Source organism: Netta rufina (assembly GCF_964035555.1).
Source record: "Netta rufina genome assembly, chromosome: 1".
NCBI classification, from domain to species: Eukaryota; Metazoa; Chordata; class Aves; order Anseriformes; family Anatidae; genus Netta; species Netta rufina.
In genome coordinates this window covers 142934251-142953774 of record NC_140123.1, presented here as the reverse complement: position 1 = coordinate 142953774, position 19524 = coordinate 142934251, and the positions used below count along the sequence as shown (strand labels likewise).

The 19524-nt window shown below is 42.0% G+C and overlaps 1 protein-coding gene across 9 annotated transcripts in view; it reads left to right on the top strand.

Moving 5' to 3' along the window:
- Positions 1-17528, top strand: part of LOC311214108 (serine/threonine-protein kinase WNK1-like) — a 105098-nt gene extending 87570 nt beyond the window's left edge. For 4 of the 9 annotated variants that reach the window (XM_084294548.1, XM_084294545.1, XM_084294541.1 and 1 more), the window contains 10 exons: positions 2824-2910; positions 3603-3672; positions 5157-5236; positions 5750-6408; positions 7318-7520; positions 8558-8752; positions 10009-10101; positions 12403-12444; positions 15593-15780; positions 16073-17528. In XM_084294548.1, coding sequence (XP_084150674.1) covers positions 2824-2910; positions 3603-3672; positions 5157-5236; positions 5750-6408; positions 7318-7520; positions 8558-8752; positions 10009-10101; positions 12403-12444; positions 15593-15780; positions 16073-16387 — 1932 coding nt within the window. In that variant the 3' untranslated portion in view covers positions 16388-17528. The remainder of the gene's footprint in view (positions 1-2823; positions 2911-3602; positions 3673-5156; positions 5237-5749; positions 6409-7317; positions 7521-8557; positions 8753-10008; positions 10102-12402; positions 12445-15592; positions 15781-16072) is intronic. The other 5 variants (XM_084294542.1, XM_084294546.1, XM_084294544.1 and 2 more) reach the window with 5 other exon arrangements.
- The last annotated feature ends 1996 nt before the right edge of the window (positions 17529-19524 follow it).

The window sequence follows — 19524 nt, the reverse complement described above, 5'->3', positions numbered from 1 at the left end:
TTTATAGAACTCTATTCAAATTGAAAATTACGATCCTAAATTTAAATTCAATTTTTATTTGATCGATATTTCATTCCAGTGTGTACCTAGTGGTGCCTGCTTAGGGTTCAAAGTAAGTTTGTTGTAAATTTAGCACTACCTATGTATGTATACTTTTTATAGTATTTACCTCTTCCATCTGTGGCTTTGGTCCACAGGGAATAGTCCTTGAATACGTGTCCTAAAGCTACACTTGAACTGGAATCTGTCCTTTCATAGAATGGGATTATTTTTAAGTCATTAGTATAATTATTTTTCAATAACTTAAAAAAATATTTTTAAATTTTATTTCTTATTTCCAATAAAATAACTACAGCATGAAAGCTTGTACAGTATTTCTGAGCATCATGGTCTGATTTATCTCCTTGACCACTGAATTTTAATGCAGACTGTGAGCTAACCTTGATAAAGTCCTGCTCTTTGACACCCTGGTAACAGTCTCCCTCTCATCTCTTGAAATAGAGCTCTCAAATTCAAGTTTCACCTATGGAAGTGAATTTAAAATGAACTGTAAAGGTCATTTTAGTTCTTTGCAAGCTGTTCCTTTTTGGGATTTACAATAGTCTGCGAGAACCTCTCTATCTGAAAGGACTTAAATTGACTATCATACAAAGGAATAGTTTTAGAAAATTGTAAATAATTTAAGCTGTTAAAGCGGCTTTGGTTAATGAGCTATCATGACTCATTTTATAACTAAAACTGTAAAAACAGATTTATATGTATTAGGATTCTGATCTTCAAAGATACTTTTTTAATTGGATTTTCATTTCTATCTTTCAAATGTGAGAAATATGGTATTCCCTGGTTCCAAGGGCATGAATAGAGTTGAACAGCAGGGCGTTAGCTGCTTTCGTGTGTTTTTTGTCGGCTATGACATTAATTGTCCCTCTGTTTTCCATTTTTTTCCTTCAGTGCTGTCTGTGCAGCAGCTGTCTTTATTCAATAGTTTGTTCAGTTCTCCCAGTAAATGTAATTATTTTGTGATCCCAGGAATCTCTCAGACAAGTTTGCACAGAGTGTGTCCTAGAGTTTAGAATGGGAACGGCCTAGAAGGCCTAAATTGCAAAATGCTGAAAGTTGGCATCTCGCCCTATCTTTTCCTGCTCGATCACCTTCTCAGTCCTCCTGATGGAGCACATGCAAATCAATGACAGTACTACATCCAGCTTTAATCGATGAGTCCTTGCAGATGGCTTTCATGTCCAGAGTTACTTTTTGGTTTTCTTTTTTTTTTTTTCCCTCCAAAAAGTATGTTTCAATGTTTTGAAAGCAATGAGGATCAGCCCACTGCTTGGGAGAGTTTTATGCAGTGTAAGAAGGCAAATACTTGTTCTCTGTATGTAAGAAGACTATGAAAGTGAAGGCATTGCTCTCAAAACCTGTAACAGAAAGGAGACTGCTACTGTATTTTGTTTTATGTAATTCTTACTAGCAAGCAGAACATGAGTAATTAGGCATGGGTATCTTCTGTCTCCAGCTGAGCGAGAAGCTGGTCATCTTATGTAGAGCTATGAGGTGGTAGTGTTAGCAAGCAATTTTTTTTTTTCCTCTACCTCGAGGCAGAAGCTTTTTATGAGCCTGTCAGCCAGTTCTTTTTGAAGTATGATTTTGCTGAAGAGGAGATGCCAATTTGGTGACAATTCTTAGGTGTTCTTACCACAAGCAATGCTAGCAAATGGATCTGAAAACAGTTGGTTCAAAATAAGTCCCATTAAGTTCACAGTAATTTTTTTGGTCATTGTTTGGAACTGGGTATCTTAGTAATCATTTGCCCAAACTCAAAGCAGTTGTAGCCACTTTAGTGACTCAAACCACAGGACTACTCCAAAAGGCTTCCTGAGGTTTCTCATAGGTCTTTCTGGTAGGGTCTGTGGTAAAAAAGGTATAAGTAGAGATCTCTTGCTTGTCCTTTGCAAACAGTTGACCTAATTTCACCTCTCATTTGAACTCTAAAGCCTGTCTAGGAGTGTGAGACAGAATTGGAGAAGACTTACTGGATCAAATCTAGTTGACTGTGAAGAGCATTTGCTGCTGTCACACAATAACTGTCTGGAAAATTATGGACTTGTCTTGGAATAGCCAGGCTTGCCTTCCTTACTGATTCTGTCAATAGCTCATTACACTATTTTTTTTTCCTTAGTATCAGATTCCTAATTTGCAGTTCAAATGTGTGTCATCCCAAGACCAGTCTAGGACAGTTTGTGCCTCAGTCTTAAGTACCTGTTCTTTTTATTCCTTAATAAGGAATAAAAATAAGCCTTTTTAAGGTGTGTTTAGAATAATATTTCAAGCTTCATTTTGCTACTATTATTTCATAAAGAAATCTTTATCTCCTGATTGTTCTGATATCTCAGCTCCTCATTTGTTTACTTGAATCAAATCTCTTCCTGTAAGCATGAGTGAAGAGAACTATACAGTATTTCAGACAAAATGTCATTTTCACAGTATTACTGAATTAAATTAGCCCGCCTATCTGTTAAGTATTTTGATCACGGCATCTTTACAAAATTCTTAAGGGAAGAATGCAAACTTCTGTCTTCAGGAAAAACAGAAGTTCCTGTTAACATTTCTTTTTCTATTTTTACCAAATGTATTGCTTAAATTGTTCCCAGTCTTACTGTGCTATAAATGTGAAATGTGAGCATACAGGAACAGAACGTGGTAGAAATATGGAAGCTGTACTGACTACTTTAAATTTTAATGTTAAATACGGCTGTTTTCTGAAACGTGACATGTTTTTCTCTTGAGCTGGGACACCTATTTACTTTTTTCCTCTCTCATCAGTCCCAGCAGCCACTGGAAGATCTGGATGCTAAGCTGAGAAGAACCCTTAGTCCAGAGACGGTTCCAGTGACATCTGCTCCTGCCTGTGTACGTTTGCAATGGTAGCAGTTAATAGTCCTGAGTAACGTCAGTGTTTTCTCATGTTCATGCACTTAGATCACTGCCTTTAATATCATTGTACTAGTCCATAGACTTTTAAAAATAAAAATGAAGAGTCATCTTTCAGCTTGCAAGACTGAGTCAAACAAAATAGGGAAAATCCATAGATCACGATAGATACTGTGTTTCTTGAGGCTGGTTTTGGTGTTAGTTCTTAATAGCTTTTTGGCAAAGTCATTAATATCACTGAAATAGAAGGGGAAGTGACTATAGGATAAGGGGAAAGAGGGTGTTAAAGAAGCAGTATGTGCTACGTCAGTCTAAATTTGGGAGGGCTGTTAAACGTGTGGATCTGAATGCTCACGACTATAGTAGAAGTTTGATACAAAATAATGATAGTGGTTAACGTTATGATCTCCAGGTGGCTACTTACGCATTACTTCTGCAGAGTAAAAAGGGAGGTACTGCTGACAGCCTTGGGTTGTAAGGCATGCAAAATTCGTTGCTGGTGTTGCTTGTCTTGCAGATTAAAAGATCTTGCATTAGTCCTATCATGGGTTATTCTGTAGCCCTGATGGAACTAAAAGATTCAGTAACATGCAATATGGTGGATTTGTTGAGGGTTCAATCAGACTGTGATTCTCATAAGTTTATTTTTATTTCCCCCCTTGAACTTGTAGTCTGTGCCCTCAGTGGCATCTACAACGGTTACCGGACTGGTGTCCACAGCCACACAGTCTCTGAAAGAAGGTAAGACAGCCTTTGTTATTTCAGGTGGTTCCTTAGCACAGAGATATAATACAGAATTGAACAGACTAGCAATTTGAAAGGATATAGCCATCATACGATGACAATTCCTTAAGAATTGTCTTAGTTTTTAGTACCTAAACTGAACTTTTCCACTGTAGATGAAGAGAGGGGAATGATGCATGCATATTATAATAAATTATTTAGTATTCAAAGCTGACCAAAATAATAAATTAAGACTTCCAAAGAATGTCCAGTATGCTTCTGAGGTACAGCTTCAGGATTTGAAGGAACTGCTTTCTGTTTCGTTATATTCTTTGCAGTAAGAACTTTTGTGTTGTCATGCTGTTCTGCATGTAAGATATCTCCTCCTAATCACCGTTTTATTTCTATTTAGTTAGAGAAATTGGTGTTAACTAGAAATTAAAGAAACATGGTAACAAAAAAGATTCTTCTGGCTGCTTTAGAACAGCTGAAGAATGACTAGATGATGATCAGCAATTGAATACTGGATGATCAATGACTTTCAAATCTAAATGACTTTTATTGTTGGGGATGGAATTAGGGGGTAGAATCAAACAACCCAAACTGCAAAAGTAGCCTGAGGCTTTCCAATCAGTATTCTCCTACTCATCTCAATTAAAAAACAAAAACAAAAAACCTTCATTTTTTAAAAAAGAAACCACTAATGTGATACTAACATTATTTCTGGTTAATTTAGTAAATGATATTAAAATTGCACGTGCCTCACGTTCAATGACAAACCTTCAAAAGCTAATAAAAGCAAGAGTAAATAGTCCCATTATAGTATGCCGGTAGGTAACGATACCATAGAAGTCATTCTACTGCTAGAAAATGAATGTTTTTTGCCTGGTTAAGTTTAGATGGTGAAAGTAAAGAACTGGGAAGTTGCTGAATAAACACAGCAAGCTGTCCAATAGAATTAGTTTAAATATAGAATGCTATTTCTCAGCTTCTTTGTAACCTTATGCTGCCAGTGCAAACAACAATAAAATTAGGAGCCAACATATAAGGATCCAGCTCTGCAGACTTCAGACTGCTTTGAGTAAACGTCGTTCATAGCATTTCTTTAACGTACCATTTTTCTATTAAGAAATTATCTCCAGCATTTGAAATTTAGGTAGTCACTGTGGGTACTGAACTAAAAGTAAGTGTGTTCTTACATAAATTTCAGTTGTTCTTGATTCTTTGGCTACTTCACATCTTTTTTAGAAATCAGTATGCTTTCTTACTGCAATCAGAAAGTGCACTTGTGGCAAGTGTACTGCACAGGGAAACTTCATAGAAAAATACTTAATATCAAAATGCAAATTTAAAATTCTATATGTCAAAGCTGAGAAAAGAGATCAGGTTCCATGAATTCAAAAGCATGACATAAATACTCAGCTGATAGTTGAGTTTGAAATGTTGAAGTGTAAATAGCTTGTTGCTAATTTTCTTCTCAATCCCATTCTCCTTTTTCTTAGCTTCAGCATCGTGTGGTGGAGAGAGCAGTGGTATGGCTGCTGCAGCAGGAGCTGGTGTTCTTAAGATGGGACGATTTCAGGTGGGAGATGTTAAACTGATGTAGTTGTTGATATGGAATCCTCACTGAGCAGTTACTACCTAGTGCCAGCTCAGTGTGCTTCTTGGAAGGCTTTCCTATCGGGAGAAAATACCCATAATGAGCTTGTGATCGGAGGGTTTTGTGCAGATACTGTTCTTATTCTTGGCAGGGATTGCACTAGATTATACAAAGTCTAGTTTGTGAATCCAGCATTTCATCATGTCGAGGATTAATTGCGTATCTGTTGGCCTTGGCCTTTATGTGACGGAAGTCCTGACTGTGATGCAAGTCCCCTCTGAATCTGTTGGGATTTTGGGCAGTTAATCATCCAGCCTATCTAGACCTGCTATTTTGTGTGGTCATGTGTTACTTGGAGGGAAGAAGCTTGCTTTGTGGCATTCCGGGGAAACTAGTTATTTTTTCCCCCCATATGATTTTAAGTATTTAAGGTAAATAAGAGCATCATGTTGAGGAAGAGCTAAGAAGATCTGTGTGATAACATTTCTGTTCTAGGTATCTGTGGCAGTGGATGATGTGCTAAAAGAGAGTGACAAACCTGAAACTAAGCCAGTGCAATTTGAAACCACCTCCTCTGATTCTTCGCCTCTTTCTGGCAGTAGTCCAGAGAGTACACTGGTAAAGCAGGCTGGCAGTCGGAAAAGTGAGGTTATCACTGACTCTTCTGTGGATGTGGGAGGTGGTGTTCCTCAGCCAGTTCCTGTGCTGCAGTTGCCAGTAGATGTTGGTCAGCCGACGAAGGTTGGACGCTTTCAGGTAACAACAACAACAGACCAAGTGGGGCGCTTTTCAGTGTCAAAGACTCAGGATGAGGTCACCTGTGCAGAGAAAGAGCCAATGACTCTTCCTCTCTCCGTGGACTTGGAACAAGTTGCTTCTTCGGCCGCAGCTCCTAAGAAAGAGTTGGAGTTAAGGCAGTCCCCACACTTGAATGGTCCATCCTCTGAGCTGGAGGCCGCCTTCTTGAGTGGAATGGCTAAGGATGTGGATGACGGCTCAGGGAGCCCAGACTCTCTCCAGCCCATGGGGTCAAAGATCAGCCTCCCTGTTCAGAGCCTTAGCAACTCGTTCAATTCTTCCTACATGAGCAGTGACAACGAGTCGGATATTGAAGATGAAGACTTGAAATTGGAACTCCGTCGATTACGGGAGAAGTAAGGCTTTATTTTGCCTTGTGTGTGTATGAAACATGTAGCAGATGCTCAGTATGAATATCTTTTCATTTCCTCTGGACTCTACTTTTCACAAAGAAAAAAGGTTAACTTCTTTAAAACACTAAACCTTTGCTAAACATCAGGTCCCATTGCTGGTGTTTATATGGAAAGTAAAATCCTTTAGTGAGAACTAAAAAGTTCCAAACAATGGGTGTACACACTTGTTATGCTTAATATTATAACCTGTAATCTTGTTGCATGTGTTTATATATAGATTGATTGCCATACTGGGTAAATCTATGCAGATGCATGGAAGTTTTTGCATAGGACTGAAATTCAGTGGTTAGTAGAAATATTGGTGTCACTTGAAAATGACACACAACTAGGCATTTCTAATATGCATTCTGGTATTCGTTCTCCTTTTCCTGAATAATCCCTGTTAATTTAGAAAAAAAACTCAGAAATCAAGGAATATGACCTCCTAATTTATATTGAAAGCTGGCTTTTTAGAACAGCTGGCAACTGCTCTGATCTGAAAAGAATGGTGCAATACAAATGTATGGCCTCCAAGGCCCATAAAATGAGTAATCTAACTGTTCCTGCAACATTTATGATGTATGGTTTGATCTTCTATGGTAGCTGTATGTTCTTGTCGGTACATCTGTTTATTCTGGTTTTATGATACAGCACTGGGAGCTTTGTATTGGAATTCTAGTCAGCGTTAAAGCACAATAGAAAAAGACAGGCCTTCTGCCATATGCATTCAGTGGTTATTTGCGGAAGGGATTTATTTCCTCTGTTCTTGAATGTTAATGGAAGTGTGACCAAACAAACTGGGAAGGATTGTATGCACACATGCATACATTTTTATTTTTTTTTTTTAAGTCATACTCTTTTGTTACTTGTCAGGCACCTTAAAGAGATCCAGGAGCTGCAGAGTCGCCAGAAGCAGGAGATTGAATCACTGTACACAAAATTAGGAAAGGTCCCGCCTGCAGTAATTATTCCCCCAGCTGCACCCCTTTCAGGAAGGAGAAGACGACCCACTAAAGGAAAAGGCAGCAAGTCCAGCCGTAGCAGTTCCCAGGGAAATAAGAGCCCTCAACTATCAGGTAAGGCTTTCTACATTTTTTCTAGGTAAGATAGTACTGACATGGTGCTGTCTGTCACTTTCAGATAGATGTGATTTGTCCACCCCCTTCTCTCCTGTCTCTCCTTCTCCCGCCAAGTTCCTCTATTGTCTGGACTATGAAGTCTTAAATCGCTTTTGCTAGTTGATGGTCTTGCTTGTGGATTTTGCAATCTACTGAAACATACAGAAAGTATATCATGTAGTTTTGTAAGAGCAGTTATCAAATTGAGTTTTTTTTTTTTTTTTGTATTATATTAGTGGTATGTGTCTGGTTAAGAGGACTGGGAATCCTTCCTATCCAGAGTGAAAAGTGTAAATTAGTGTAAATTTACTGTACCGGGGATTTTTTTCATAAACTATTGTTATTTTCTCCTGAAAATGATTTTGTATAGTGGGACCGGTCTCTCATCACCATCTCACTCATCTCCAGTCACAATTCTTTATACTTACCAAATTGAAAGTTTCAATTGTCAAGGCTTCCTTTCTCGTTAAAACAGTATTTATAACAAATTGGAAAATAGTTCTGTGACTGATTGATGTGTTTGTCAGATGCTTGCTGTGTAATCGTATATGTCCCTCAAATCCCGTAGCACTGAGTAAACAGCATTGGAGGGTCAGCCCCATGTCATGCAGCAGGGTCTGTATCCAGTCACACTGTGGGCTCACTTCTGTTTTGTTATTTGGTAGAGGGGCTGAGTGTGAGCGTGACAGTGAGCTAACACTGAGTTCCCTTAAGACCAAAGTACATAAAATTATTCCAGTCTTAACTCCTTTCTTACAAACTGCTGTAGTCCCTGCACCTCTCTCTCTCTGGGAGTGTCATGCTTGTCCAGAGGGTGATATCCTTCCCCCCACAACCTGCCCCTGCATTTCTTTCTGCATTACTAACAAAATAGCTCACTCATACTTTCCTCTGTTGTTTTTTTTTCCTCTCACTTGGAAACAATGACAAAAGCTTAGAAAATGACTTGACGAAACTGAAATATTCAGTGTGTTTTGCCTTTGTTCTTCCTATAGGCAATCTATCAGCTCAGAGTGCACCATCAGTCTTACCCCCACAGCAAACTCTTCATCCTCCTGGTAGCGTTCCAGAGACTGGACAGAACCATCTGTTACAGCCCCTCAAACCTTCACCTTCTAGCGAAAATCTCTACTCTGCCTTTACCAGTGACGGTGCCCTTTCGGTACCAAGCCTTTCTGCACCAGGCCAAGGTAAGACTTTAAACGGACTTAGTGTCGAGTCTTGCACCTTTGCTGCTGGTGAGAGAATGGTCTGCTTGATGACACTTGATATTTAATACATATTGTGAAACAGACAGGGAATTTAACCCATATGCATGGACACTGATAACAACTTTTTTTTTGCAACTAATTTTCTGGCTTCTCACATAAGTAAGGCATGTTGAGAGTGTTGAGGTTGTGAATACATAGCATATGGCCCCATCTGCCCTAATGAAAACACTAAGAAGGACACAAAGAATGCAGTGTGATGGCAGCAAGCAATATTCTTCTGACCTGGGGGAAAAGGTGTTGGCTGGAAGGATGAGGAGGAGACAGATGAGAAGGAGCCGGGGGGGAGGTGTGTGCAAATGTGAAGTGAGACTGAGGAAGGGGCAGAACAGCTTTGGTGTTAAGAGATGATTGAAATGGTAGGAAACTTAAGAAGACTTAGCCAAAGCAGTTAAATCTAAAAGGACTGTTTCTGTTAATGATAAAAACAATAAAAGGAAAGAGGCCCATTTTGTGCATTATGGGTTAGAGATATGCTGGATAAGAGTGTAGGAGTATGGAATGGTGTAGGAATAATAAATTGTTAATTTTACTCAAGTTAAGAATGGCTTGTAATTAGTTAGTATGTTATCAAAGCATTTCTCACTCAGCCCTGATTTATTTGGGAAGGTTTTTTTTTTTTCCTTGCCACTCATTAAGGGGATTCTTTTACTTCTGTGAACTTAGTTGCTCCCATTATTTCTGATTTATTATCTTATTGAAAAGCTTTACCATAGACTGTTTGAATGCATCAAATCAAATGACTTTTTGTTGAAATTGGAGAAGTACAAATGGAAAACAGAAATGGACTTTTTGGAAGAATTTTCTTTAGAGATTTTTTTTAATGAACTGTTCCAAGTGTTTTGGAGCTACTTTCATCTCCCTACATCCAGAGTTGTACAGAATATTTTACAGTTAGATACGTTTGCTGGCATTTGGCTTTGATTGAAACCCTATTGTTGGGTTATGTACTGGAGGTTAACCCAGCAAACTTGGCCTAATGTCTGCAGCTGTTGAAGGCAAGTCTTTCCACTCCGTATGTTGTCTGCGTACTCTTTGGTCCACTCTTTTGAGGCTTATTCTTGTGTGCCATGTTAATGCATTTCACCCTTCCAACCTCAAGTTGCTAACATCTTGTAGTGGTGTTCTGTCTCTTCTCCTCTCCTTCCTCTGTTCTTCCCGTTTTTGTTTTCTCACAGGCTGTGCGAAGTTTAACTGTGCATCTGAGAGAGTGACCTTCAAGCCTGGTGGCAGGAGGACCCGATTTCTGAGTACGCCCTGCTTGGCTCTTTGTGTGTAACACCTTTACTCCTTCCTTGTCTGTTTTTTTTTGTTTCGTCTTTTTGTTTTCTTCTGCTGCCTGGATCTGTTTCATGCAGCCCATCCTCATCTGCCACCTTGTATTCCCTCCCATTCCATAGCACAGCTGAGCTGCTCTTAGCACGCCGTTAGAAGTTTGGGTTCTCACCTCAGGTGTTCTCTTGTTAAACCCATAACAACAAACACTGATTTCTCCAAGCTTTTGGCAGAAACTTTTCTGGGCAGTTCAGTGAGATACCAGAAATCAGGGTTAGCTTGTAAGACGTTGGTGCCTGGGCCTTTTGTTCTGGCCTGCTTAGTAATTATGTTTCAGCATATATTAGCTGACATAAGACTTGGAGGGGAAGCACTCTTTCTAGTGGGACACAGAGGAAGGTTTGTTTTCCAAATTATTCCTTTGTTGGGCACTATTATAACTGATCGCAGGAGGGCTGTGTTGTCTTCCTCCAGTAGTGTGCTTACTGTGCAAGCTGGGTGTTCCTGCATGCTGTCAGCACTAGTGTTGATTGCAGTGCAGAGCATTGATGCCACCTGTAGGCAGTTAGCAGTGACTTCTTGTGTTCATTAGCAGATGGATAGCTAAAGATTGAAGTGCTGAGGGTTTTAAAAATATTCATAGGATATTTCCAGGCACACTTGGATGAGCCCCAGATTTAGAAGTTCTTACTGTGAATTGGAGACAGACTAAATATGACACAAATAGCAGTAAAGGTGGGGAAATAGCCAACGTCAGACATCCTGTCAGCACTCACAAGTTATCTTGCAGCTTTTTCAAAATCCTTTCGCTTGTGCTTACGTTAGGCCAGATTAAAATGAGAGCCTCAAACTTCTGATGTGATTTTCTGAAGTAAGGCCATGCTTGAGCTGAGGCTGCTGATGTGATGCTTTTGATGGGGAGTGCTGTGACATCCCCCATGCTGCTTCTGCAGACCCGACCTTTCGAATGCTCTGACATTTATTTCCCACCCTCTGGAATGACTTGGTGTGAGAAAGCTTTAAGTGCTGACTAGAGACCTTCAGTTGCTGCACTGCACGACGGTACCACGCACCTGTAGCATCTGTCTCGATGCAGTTGGCAGCCAGAGAACTGTGTGCAGGAATTCGACCTGGCCTTCTGCAGAGACAGCTGCAATGCAACCAACTCAGTCCTTTGAGACAGGAGTGAGTCAGAGGGAGGGGAGATTTTTTCCTGGCTGCTGAGTTTTGCAATTACACCTCTAGCCCATTGCATTGGATTTTAGGTACGTTACTGTGCAGGTGTGCAGTAACTAACATCTGCAATCCAAAGACTTATGGCTCCTTTCTTAGAAGGAGTGGAATGCCTACCAAAGCTAGCTTTTTAAAATTCTCTGGTTTGGCCTGTCCTTTTTGGGGTAGGGAGTATAAAGTATAAAGAGTATAAAGAATGACCATTCTGCTTCTGGACTTGATAGTGAATTGACTATATTAGTGTCATATGCCTACGAGCGTCATATGCCTTGCTGCAAATTGCACATCATCTGGCTAGAAGAGTACTTTGGCATGTATATCCCTTGCCTGTGGGACTGGTGCTAAGGGACATGGGTTCCTTTTGAAAAGTGTTTTGTAGCTGTCCTGTAAAAGCAGGTAATACTTGTAAAGGTATGGCACGGCTTGGCCTGGCTCCCGGCTTCTTACAAGTTGCTTGCTTCCCGGAGTCTTGTCCTTGAAATGCTATTGCAGACTGTCGTGGAGAGTGACAACTGGAAAAGATGCTGGGTTAAAATCAGCAGTGTTGAGGAAACAGTGCGGTAATTGATGCTTTTCACTGTGCAGCTGGAGAAACAGAGCGGTACAGCTTGGCAGGGAAAGTCTGAACTGCTCCACGGAGCTGGGAAGACTTGGGGAAATAGGGTGACAAACTATGAAAGCACTTGGCCTATCAAATTCTGCTCGTTTTGTGACACGGTTGAACTTGAGAGCTGTGAAACGCTTTCTATGTCCTGAAAAAAATGGCAGATGAGCTTGTTTTTCCTTTTGTGATAACAATGCTGCTTCCTGCCATTCTTCACTATTTTGGGAATTCTGAAGAATAAAAGCAGGAGGCTGAACCATTTCTTTCTCCGAAAGTACAACTGATAAAGCTGTCAGACCAGCCTTTGGATTTGTTCCTAGAATGTCCCAGTGGTAACTTCCAGAGCCATGCTGTGCTGCGTCCTCTGTTTCTCCCCAAGCTTTTTGTACTGTTTGCTGATACTAAACACTTCTCACTGTTTCTCTTATCTTTAACAAACGACTCTCTCTTTGTGCTTCAGGGAAGATGGTGAAAAAAGTCTGTCCTTGCAACCAGCTCTGTAGTAATTATCTTATTTCTGTTATCTCCAATTCCTGATTGTGAAGCTGTTCATTGGCTTTTTCTGGTCACCGAAGCCTTACCTCCCTGACTCTGTCTCCAGCACAGCATCTGTCTGTCTCTGTTGTGCCCTCTAATGTCTACTCTGTTGTTAGCATATTTATACAGCGTGGCTGTTACTGCTGCAGGAAGGTGGAGGCGGGCAGAGCCTCACCTTCACTGCAGAGCTCTTTGCTCACTGCTAATGACAGTGAATCGAGCATCAGGGGCAGCAGCTCACTGTGATGTGCTAAAACCATACCTTTGAGCAGCTGGCCTGCTTGCCTCTCTGCTGGGTTCTGCCACCTCGGTGACAGCTCCAATTGCAGAGACTCCTTCAGCATTTTAAGAGTGAGAGCGAGCCATCAGACCCAGATCTCCGGTCTGTGTCTGAAAGTAAGAGATGTTGAGAAAAGCCTGGATGTGGTTGTGCCATTTCAGATTTTGAAGGTGCCTTTTCACTGCTGGCTTATGGGGAGATTAAAAAAAATAAAAAGAGTAGAATAAAGGCATTGTAGGTAGCAGGCTGGAGAGGGAGAAGCCTTTTCACTTCTGATCACTCACCTCAGAGCAGAACTGGGGACGGCTGCTGTGACCGAGCAGGAATGCGGGGGGCTCTTCCCATTGAACGCTACAACTTGAAACACTTCCTTTTCAGACTCTTCTGGATGGCAGCTTCGGTAGGTGGTGAATACATCAGAGCTAAAATGTGAAATTCCTGAGAGGGAAATTTTAAAATTGATACTGTGGGAGCTGCCGTAATTTTATAGCTTGCCTCTAATGGTACGGGCTGGTCTGCTTCACATTGCGACCTGGGGCTGGAGCTCCAAAACAAAATCATTCTGTAGACAAGGCTCTCGTTGCCTCTCACCTTTCCCACCTGCCTTAAACCCTGAACCAAACCCTAAACCAATCCATTCCAAAGCCCCTGAGATTCCCTAAAAGACTTCTCACATTTTCAGATGAATGCACAGTATTATATTTCGTGAATAAATCTATTCTTTCTGTGGCCTGAAGAAGCTCCTCAGCTTAGGGCCTAGGTTGTAAGCTGTATGCTTACTCGTCACAGCAGAAATGTGAGATACCAAACCCAGATATTGGCCATCACGAAGAGTGTGAGAGTGAGTGTGTCAAGCTCTGCATGAACCCTTGTGGTGGAATGTGGTTGTTACTGGTTTTGATGCCTCCTCTTGAGTACCTCTTTGTCGGTTTTGCTTGTTTTGTCTTTAATTTCACCTTTCATGTCATAGTTCTGATGAAATAATTGTATTCTGAGCACTTTCCGTGCACTGCATGCTTCAGGGTCTCGTTATTTTGTTGTAGATTTTTCTTTACTGCCTTACAGTGAATTTCTGTTACTTGTCCATCTGAGCTGCAGCTGCACACCCTGGTCAGGGAACCTAACGCTTTCCTTCCCGCGGGTACTGGTGCATGTGTCTGCCTGCCTGTGCCCGGGAGTGCCCATGCTCGAGTTGGAACTGGTGGGAGGGATGCGGATCCTTCCCTCTTCAGCACCACTAGAGGCAGTAACACTTTGCTTAATTGTCCTGCGTAGTAAGTACCTCACCTTCCTGATCCACTCCTCAACGTGAAGCATTCCTGCAGGGGTTTGGAGCCAGTTCTCGCTTTGGTACCGTGGTTGCGAGCAATGGGGCAGGTGGCCAGGTGGAGGTGGGTTAGCTGTCAGGCGGGAGACAGGGACTCTCATTTGGCCCTTACAACGCAGAGGTGATTTGCCTTGCTGGGGCTTTTCGTGCTCCACTTTTAATCAGTTTTCTTCAGAAATCCTTCCATACACTCAAGTTTTTTTAGACTTGCCGGTTGCAGTCTTCAGAGCAAGTCAGTAGAAAGGTTTGAGGAGCTTTGAGAACCAAGACCAAACAGGTGAGGGGGTGTGCACCGCAATGGCAGGATGCTTATTTTTGATGCTTTAATTGGTTTTGTACTAAATAGGTTTGAGAAATCTAGATTACTTCTGCCTTTACTGTGTCCTTCAGAAAAAAAAACAAAAACAAAAACAAAAACCACAACTATAGGCCTAGTGGTTAACCATCATTTCCACATCTGTAAGTGAAGACACTTTGCAGTACCACTAGGAATTCAGAAAGCTTCCTTGATGGTATACAGCTTTGATTACCATTTTGGTAGCTTTGGAAAGCTCGAACTTGAGTGAAGTTGCTTGTTTATGAGAGAGGGGTAGGGCAGGGAGGCTATCCAAAACAACACTTTGTGATGTTTTCTACAGGCTGCTGTTAAGCAAGCTTTGTAGCAGAACCGAGCCCTGGTATTTCTGTGAAGGTTTCTCTTTGTCTTCTTGCGGTCAGCCCAGTGAACAGAAAAACTTTTCACAGCAAGGCCAAGGAACAATTCTCATTTCTGCCTTCTTTAAGCTGTATTAGTCATTTGCATCTGAAATGCTTGTTCTTCTGACATAGGAAATGTGAACATAATGGCAAAAAAATGCCTTCAGAGGCAAAAAGCAAAATGTAATGCAGTGCAGGCTTCCCATGCCGATCCTGGCTCTTTGGTGGATGCAGACAGTCCCATCTGGTTATTCTCAAGAACAGAAGTATGGCAGCTATTGGGAACAACAGTTGCTGTTTCTCACTGTGGCTTTTTTGTGTAATCTGGGTGAATTTTTCCTCTTCATTTTACGTAGTGGAGATAATTTTCTACAGAGCAGCTGGCTATGCTGATTGTACTGCTCCTTGTTCAGCATCCAGCATTGTGTCCTCCAAGGTGGTGTTGACTTGTGCTGATAGTGGTTGCTGCTGATTAAAAGGCATAGGATGAGAGAATGATGTGATTTCTGTCATTTGGTGCCAAAATCTAATCTTCTTTTTCTTCTGCAAAGACCTAGAGGCTGCTACCATTCCCCTCTTAAGATGACTACTTGCAGCTCTTCTTGAAAAGCAACCATACCCCTGAAACAGATGTGCCTGTAGGAGTCCTTGTAGTTCCTACTTCAGCGTGCCTTGGAATTGAAATGTAGACTTGATCTGCATGGCATTTTAACTGGCTCTCTATTGTTGTACCACTGCCACAATTACTACATTTACTAGAGGAAGGTGATCTTTAACCTGAGTTTTGACTCCTGTTTCTTGTACTTCTAGGGACCAGTAGCACTAACACAGTCGGGGCGACAGTCAACAGCCAAGCACCCCAGTCTCAGCCCACTGCTATTGCCTCTAGCCGAAAAGGGACTTTCACAGATGACCTGCACAAGCTGGTAGATAACTGGGCCCGAGATGCCATGAACCTGTCTGGCAAGAAAGTTGGCAAAGGGCATAGCAACTATGAGGTAAGATTTAACCCAAGATTTAACGTTTATAAGAAGAAACTGTCAACTGTCACTGCTGTCTCATTAGTGTGTCAAACAGAGTATGGTTGCCACGTAGCATGGACAACTGTGCCTCAAAAATGTTGGGTATATCTTTTCCGTGCAGCATTTTATTACATGCTGTGAAAGGGAAGGGGGATAACTGAAGAGTAAGGCCATAGTGTGTCCTTGCAAATATCCATCTGGAAGGGCTGAGGGGATAGCATGTGGATTTTAAGCAGTTGTGTAACTCAAGGGTTGGATTTTCTTTCAGGGCCCTGGAATGGCAAGAAAATTCTCGGCTCCAGGTCAGCTCTGTATCTCTATGACATCTTCCCTGGGTGCTACGCCCATCTCTGCAGCATCAGCTACCTCTTTAGGTCCCTTCACGAAGGCCATGTGCCCTCCGCAGCAGTATGGTTATCCGGCCGCGTCCTTCACCGCTCCGTGGAGCGGGACGGGTGGTCCAGCACAGCAGCCACTTGGCCAGTTCCAGCCCGTAGGTGCCGCATCTTTGCAAAGCTTCAACATCAGCAGTTTGCAGAAATCGATCAGCAACCCTCCAGGCTCCAACCTGCGGACCACTTAGCCGCGCTCGGACACCGTGCTGGCCAGACCTCGGGACAGGACATGGGGAGGGAGACGGGGCCCTGTATCAGCTCCTAGTGCTGCAATGAACTGGTGGCTTGCCAGACTGGGAATGATTTTCTCTTTTCCAACCATTGCTGTTAACTATGTAAAGGGGGTTTCCCCACACGCTTGCAAGGGGGAGGAGGATGATCAGCATCCTTACGATGGGACAGTTCTTTTGACTTGAGGGGTCCCGCTCTTGTGTGGAGCGAGAGCTGTGAAGATCAGTTCTGGGGTCAGTTAACGCAGTCTTGCTATAAAATTTCTCTCTGGTTTGAGGCTGAATCCACGCGTGTTGAGATTGGGAGAGTTGAATCCTAGCATGAGGCTTTAGCACACTTCTCCTCTCTCCCTGAAGAACCAAGACCAGGAGAAAAGCTGTCCAAATCCCCCTCCTCTCCCTCTCCCCAGTCAATTGTATTTGGCTCCAGAATGGTGGGGCACATGAATGGACTTGCAGTGCAGCCCGTGCTTGATAGGTCATTACTGCTTTAAGTAAGATATTAACAGCTTTGACTGCAGCATTAGAGCAATTTAAATTGTTTAAAAATTTTAAAAGTTCCCTGCGGACATGTACTTACCATCAGTTTTGATGTGGAAACACTGTGATATATAAATGTTGTTGGACAACAGTAGTTTAAAAATGAGTGGAATATAGAGGGTTAAAAAAGTTAAAAAGAAAAAAATGGGAAAAAAAGCTAGCTATATCCTTATACTTATTGGAGACACTTTAACTTTTTCCTTTGTATTTTCATTGTATTAGATAAATAAATGTGAATGTAAAATTGTATAAATTAATGTACTTGAATACTTGTCTGTTCTCCCAGTATGCTTGCTGGATATTTTAGTGCCTTGGACTTCTCTTGCTTCTGCAGTTAGCATCGTCTTCCCAGCAGACCCCGAGGCGGACGGAGGGCAAGTTCAGAGAAGGATGGATGGATTACTGGTACCTAGAGACCGGGACATTGCAGTTTTCTTAGCGATACCGTTGCTGTTTAGAGTAGGTGCGTGGAGGGCAAAGTCATTGAGGCAGGGGATGGGAACAAGGTGCCGCGTGTGGGGGAAACTTGTCCGAGGGGTGGTCTGAAGTTGCTGGTGTGATGAGGGCCAGGTGGGGGTGGGACGGAGGGTTGCGGGTGATGCCAAATTGAGACTAACCAATATTGTCTACAGAGGCAGGAGGTCTGGATCAGAAATGGAGAGGCTGAGGAGAACGTGTGTCTTTGGGAAAGGTCCCATTTCAGATGCAGTTTGACTCCACCTGTGAAGTGGTGAAGATGTTTGGTCAGGATGTGGTTTGAGGGAGAGGTGCCATTGCTCGTTGGCATGGGCTTGTCTGCTGGGATTGCTTTTCTTCCTTTTCTTTTTTTTTTTTTTTTTTTTTTTTAAATCCATTTAAGCCAGGAATAAACTGTCCTGGTGCAACGTCCATTGCCGGCAATGGATGCACTTGAAACAGCCGGCATCAAGAAGTTTCCTCAGTCTCATTTTGGAGGATTTATGATTTTGTTCACTCTAACAAATTCCAAGCTGGTACCAGGACTGTAGCTAACCGTCACCTCTTAGTAACTGTACTGTACCTTCTGCTTTGTTCATTTTCCCTTTTCATATTTAAAAATACTGGTTTCCTCTTCAAAGTAAAAATAATACCAGCCAGTATTTACGTAGTGCTGCAAAAAGCTGTGAAGGATCAGAGTTCTGCTTCCCGGTACTTGGGAGTAGCTCAGTGGTATCCTGGAAGGTGGTGCATCAAGGAGATGTTACTTGCCTGATTATTTTTTTTTTTTCCCTGAGTGCTGTTCCCCCGTGGAGCCTTAATAGGGAGTTTTTTCTGTCTGTGGATGTTCTCGCTTTTATTTTTACAAAGAAACACGCAAGATCCCTTCCTTTCCTGTCACTTTTTTTTTTTTTTTACAGCAGTTTTGGCAGCAAGGGCATGTACAAGGTGGAGAGGAATGCCTGAGGGTGAAAGCCAGTGGCAAGGAGGCTGGGCTCCGAGTTCCTTAGGTTTGGGGGTTTATTCTTTGTAACTAAAGTGCAGACTGGAGCTACAGGAGAGGAGGCTCAAGGCTCACGGCGTGAGTGTGGTGGAAAGGGGGGCAGAAAACAGGGGTTCCTGCTGCTGAAGTTGAAGAGAAAACCTCTGCTCTTTGGTCTGACGAGATGCAGAGGTTTCCTGAATACACCCAGTGTGAGGGGAGAGGTGTGCTGGAGGAAAAGGAGCAGTTTTGCAAACCCGCGGCAGTAATGAAACAAGGGGAATATTCATGACAGGGGAAGTAATCAGCTGAACGCAGCACGTGGTTATTTAATTTTGATCTAATAAGTTTGAGGTCGTTTTCACTTCATGTTATGCAAGAACTGGTTTTATTTACCATTGATTCCCCCTTCCCCTCCTGTGGATGAATAACTGAAGTCTAGAGGAATAAACTAATGCTACTGAACTGTTAAATTATTTTGTTTAATATTACACTTTGAGTATCTTTTTCCACATAAAATCTGTTTCTGAATTACAAGCGTTTTCTTTACATTATTTAACAATGTACACTGTAAAAAAATTAAAAAAATAAAAAAAATAAAAAGAATTGAAACTTTGGGCTTCCCTGGCCGTAGTAGTTAGTTGTATATTTTGCACTAAACCCAGGCACTGCGCTTTTGTACGACTGCGCTTTGTGCTGCTGTTTGTTACCTTTGTAGAGTATCAAACAAAGTCATTGAAATAATCCCAACCTGCTTTTGCTGAGCGGCGGGTTTTCTTGCAGAACAGCAGGTTCCAACCTTTCCTTCTTGCTCCGGGAGTGATGTAACTGTTAGCCAGTTCATCGCAGGAAAGTGCAAGAAACCCATTCCAAGGAGAGCCTTAACATCTCAAAAGCAGCAATCAGTGAGCCTTGGACCTTCTGATAAAATTCTCTGGAACAAGGTACTGCAAAGAGCCATTCACAGAATGAGTCTTTAAGAGAGGAGTCCCAGAGGTGAAGGAAGAGGGAGGGAGAAGGTGTGCAGGATAATGCCCGGAGCAGTAGGGGAGCGCTCATGGCTGCGATTGTCACGCAGTTATCGATGCATATCTGGGCCACTCGGGGACTTGGCTGC